This window comes from Bison bison, unplaced genomic scaffold, assembly GCF_000754665.1.
Source record: "Bison bison bison isolate TAMUID 2011002044 unplaced genomic scaffold, Bison_UMD1.0 scf7180017864466, whole genome shotgun sequence".
NCBI classification, from domain to species: domain Eukaryota; kingdom Metazoa; phylum Chordata; class Mammalia; order Artiodactyla; family Bovidae; genus Bison; species Bison bison.
The window spans coordinates 12,770,702-12,774,811 of NW_011495027.1; the positions used below are offsets into that span (position 1 = coordinate 12,770,702).

At 39.8% G+C, this 4,110-nt stretch overlaps 1 protein-coding gene across 1 annotated transcript in view; it reads right to left on the reverse strand.

The window, feature by feature from the left end:
- Positions 1–284: 284 nt before the first annotated feature.
- The window catches only part of ALG14 (ALG14, UDP-N-acetylglucosaminyltransferase subunit), a 99,844-nt gene continuing 96,018 nt past the window's right edge, over positions 285–4,110 (reverse strand). Inside the window, exon 4 of the mRNA XM_010860489.1 lies at positions 285–722. Within this exon, the coding sequence (XP_010858791.1) occupies positions 492–722 (231 nt within the window). The 3' untranslated portion in view covers positions 285–491. The remainder of the gene's footprint in view (positions 723–4,110) is intronic.

The following is a 4,110-nucleotide window of genomic DNA, read 5'->3' on the forward strand; positions in this document are numbered from 1 at the left end:
ATGCTGAAAGGATTCACCAGGGACCTCTCTGTTTCCATACAGGAAATAAAGCCTGTTGTGTCTGAACAAAAACTAAGAAATATTTTTCTTTATATAATGCAGAATACTGTAAAAAAAAACAGAACAAAAAACCAAACAAAAAACCTATAGAACAGGAAATGTGGCTAATCATACAAATTCTATATTTAGCCCTAGAAAAAATATTAAGTAAAACAAGTCAGGAGATAATTTGCAGGCAGCGATAAATACTTTTACATAGAAAGGAAATTTGGAGCACAGAGACATACATACTTAATAGTTTTATTAATGTTTGTTTTATAAGAGGAACCTCAGGTTCCTCACTGGGTTACTGACACATTTCTTTACTCTTGACCACCAATAATTCTCAGGATTTTCAAAAGCTTTTTAATAAAAAACATGTAGTTTTTTTGTTCCCCATTTACAGTAAACACTGTGGCTAGCAAAATTCTAAAGAAGTAAGTTGTTGTAGGTCAAACAATTCGCCCGAGGTACACAGATTTGGGATACTTCTCCTTAAGAGTTGGCCACTGAACAATGAAGTAATCGGAGAGGTGAAACAGAATCTTTCCGGACAGGGATAAATGTTCCACTCGGCAGATGCTCTCAACGTAGACAATGATCACTTTCTTTATTCCCAGTATTCCAAGGAGAAGGGCAGATATACAGATAGGAACACATGTTCCTGGTCCGTTACACAACACCTTGGAAAAAAAAAAAGTTGAAGGTCAAATAAAAACACAGGATACTACTCTAAGTGAGGCATTTAAAATAAAAACATTCTAATCTTAGAGACTTTTTTTAAAATTCCAAGTCTTGAGTGATTCCCTGTTAAGATCCAGTCTGCAGCAAACTCATGTGCTTGGGAGCCAAGTGGGGCGGTGCTGTTGGCTCCCCTGCTTATCAACTGCGTGCCCTGGGGAAAATGACTGCACTTCTCTGCACCTGGGTGGCCGGCTTTGTGCTAAGGGACGCATGTACACAGTGCCCGGTGTTCGGCCACCACCCACGGGATGCGTGTGTGTTGCTCTTCTGACTGCTTTGTGGATCTTGAACGTTAAATATATGGAAACCAGCTGTGATTCCCTGGTTTCTAATGTGCTGACTTGTTTGTGTTGATTTTTTAAAGCAATCTTTATGACAGTTGGAGGACTGGCATGAAAGGCAGAGGAGGAAGCATCTTTAAATGACCGCATTATGTAGAGCGTTTTTGTTGGAGGTGGGATCACTGTAGTTCAATCCAAAAAAACAAAACCAAAAAAACCCAAAAAAGGGGGATATTTGAGAGAAGGCTACCAAATGAATGAGGTTTTCCCTCAAGAGAATTCAATCCACACTTGTAATCCAGAGCCTTTTAATGCTTTGAATTCTGCTAATCTTTTTTTTTTTTTTTAATAGAAAGCCACTGGTTAAAAACAATTTAGTTGCTGAATTTAACTCATAGAGTAACTGCAAAGAATTTTTATAGGTTTTTTTAAGAAAATGAGAGGAAACCTATTACACAGAACTGTTGGTAAGTTCATTGTTTGTTGCTTAGATGCTAAGTTGTGTCCGACTCTTTGTGACCCCATGGACTGTAGCCCACCAGGCTCCTCTATTCATAGGATTTTCCAGGCAAGAATACTGCAGTGGTCTGCCATTTCCTTCGCCAGGTGATCTTCCCAACCCGGGGAATCAAACCTCCTGTGTTTCCTGCATTGGCAGGCAGATTCTTTACCACTGAGCCACCAAGATCATTTATTATTATTTTTAAAACATTTTGCACATCTTAATCATATGTTCATGTTGACTGAACTAGTAAAACCTAATTAAACATTTTTTACTCCAAAAATCATAAAACAGAATATGTGTGTCAACACACACTTACTAGGCATAGCCTATGATGTCACACGAGCACTTCAGCACAAGGTCTGCAAAACTTATTATTAGACATTTGCGACCCCATGGACTGTAGCCTGCTAGACTCCTCTGTTCTTGGGATTTTTCAGGCAAGACTCCTCTGTTCTTGGGATTTTTCAGGCAAGAATACTGGAGTGGGTTGCCATTTCTTCCTTCAGGGGATCTTCCTGAGCCAGGAATCAAACCTGAGTCTCCTGCATTGGCAGGCAGATTCTTTACCACAGAGCCACTTGGGAAGCCTCAGAGAACTTTAGAGCTGAAATAATCATCTGAGCATTGCGGGGACCCTCTCTGACAGACATGTGTCACAGCTGTGAGACACACGGGAGAATGTAAGGGTTTGGTAAAGGGCATGTGACCTAAGTCCCACCTTTCGCCGAGGTAAGACCACCTAGAACACCATTTACAGAGCTCTGGGGTCAGACAGAGTAACCTGTTTTCAGGTGGGAACCAATCCTTTTTAGTTTTCCTTAGCTCTTACCTACAAGTTAAACCCCCTGCCTGTCTCCTATGAAGAATTTTTGTTGAGACTTTCTCCTGAAGTCCCAGCTACTAAGCTGCCCTCCAGGCTAGCGCTCTTTAATCCTCAATGAGTTGCCCCTATAACCTTTCTTCATGGACCCTCAAGGGAGCATGAACAAAAGAAGATGGAACAGGGAGTTCCATACACATGCATTAATATATGATATTTGTTATTCTCTAACATACTTCACTCTGTATAATAGGCTCTAGGTTCATTCACATCATTAGAACTCACTCACATTCATTCCTTTTCATGACTGAGTGATATTTCATTGTATATACATCCCACAATGCTTTATCCATTCATCTGTCAATGGACATCTAGGTTGCTTCCATGTCCGAGCTATTGTAAATAGTGCTGCAATAAACATTGGGGTACATGTGTCTTTTTCAGTTATGGTTTTCTCAGGGAATATGCCCAATAGTGGGATTGTTGGGTCATACAATATTTTTACACCTAGTTTTTTAAGGAATCTCCAGACTGTTCATCATAGTGGTTGCATCAATTTACATTCCTACCAACAGGGCAAGAGGGTTCCCTTTTCCCCACAACCTCTCCACCATTTATTGTTCATAGATTTTTTGATGATAGCCATTCTGACCAGTGTGAGGTCATACCTCATTATAGTTTTGATGTGCATTTCTCTAATAATGAGCAACGCTGAACATTTTTTCATGTGTTTATTAGCCATCTGTATGTCTTCTTTGGAGAAATGTCTGTTTAGGTCTTCTGCCCACTTTTTGATTGTGTTGTTTGTTTTTCTGGTAACAACGGTAATCTTAATTACCACCTCGGCTCTCACTACCACTATTTATTAACAACCCACTGTGGTCAGGTACTGTGCTAAACACCTCACATGTATTCTTTTCTTTATATCTCAGATGTATTTTTTAAAATTTTTAACTAGAGGACAATGTGTGTTGGTCTCTGCCATACAACAATGTGAAGCAGTCATAAGTGTGCATATGTCCCCTCCCTCCTGTGTTAAGTTAATCCTCACAGCAATCATTTGAGTTTTTCGTTCCCTTTTCACAGAATATGAAAACTGAGATGGACCAGTTGCCAGACCATGCATTGCAAAGGTGGAGTTTCCACCTTTGTTTCCAGTCTCCACCTTTGTTTCCAGCCTCCTTTCCTCTATGTGACTCCTAACTGTATGTGGGAAGTAGAAAGACTGGACTAGATGACCTTTCCCATTAGTTCCAGGATTCTAGAATTCTCTGAGTCTCATTTGTTTCTGGTTTTGTCTGAAGCCTAAGTTACAAGACTGTTCTGAATCCTTTCAGGGTTTAGAATTCTAAAAATCCTATTAATGCAAGGTTTCTCAATAGTGGCACTATTGACATTTTGGACTGGATTATTTTTGCTTGCGGGGGCCAGTCCTGTGCATTGTAGGATGTGGAGCAGCATCCCTGGCCTCTACCCACAAGATTCCAGTAGCCAAGACGGTCAAGAATGTCTCTGGGCATTGCCAACTCTCCAGTTGAGAACCGCTGTTAATGTATTCCCTAATCCTTGGATTATTTGTGTTGCTTTTTCTCATTTTTGTCTCCCATAACACAGAACAAAGTAAAACCTGCAGCTAAAAAAATAATAAAAAGGGTTGCATGTTGGATCTTGAATGTCACAAAAGTATTTTCATGTTTGTTGCCTTTAAAAAAAAAAAAAAA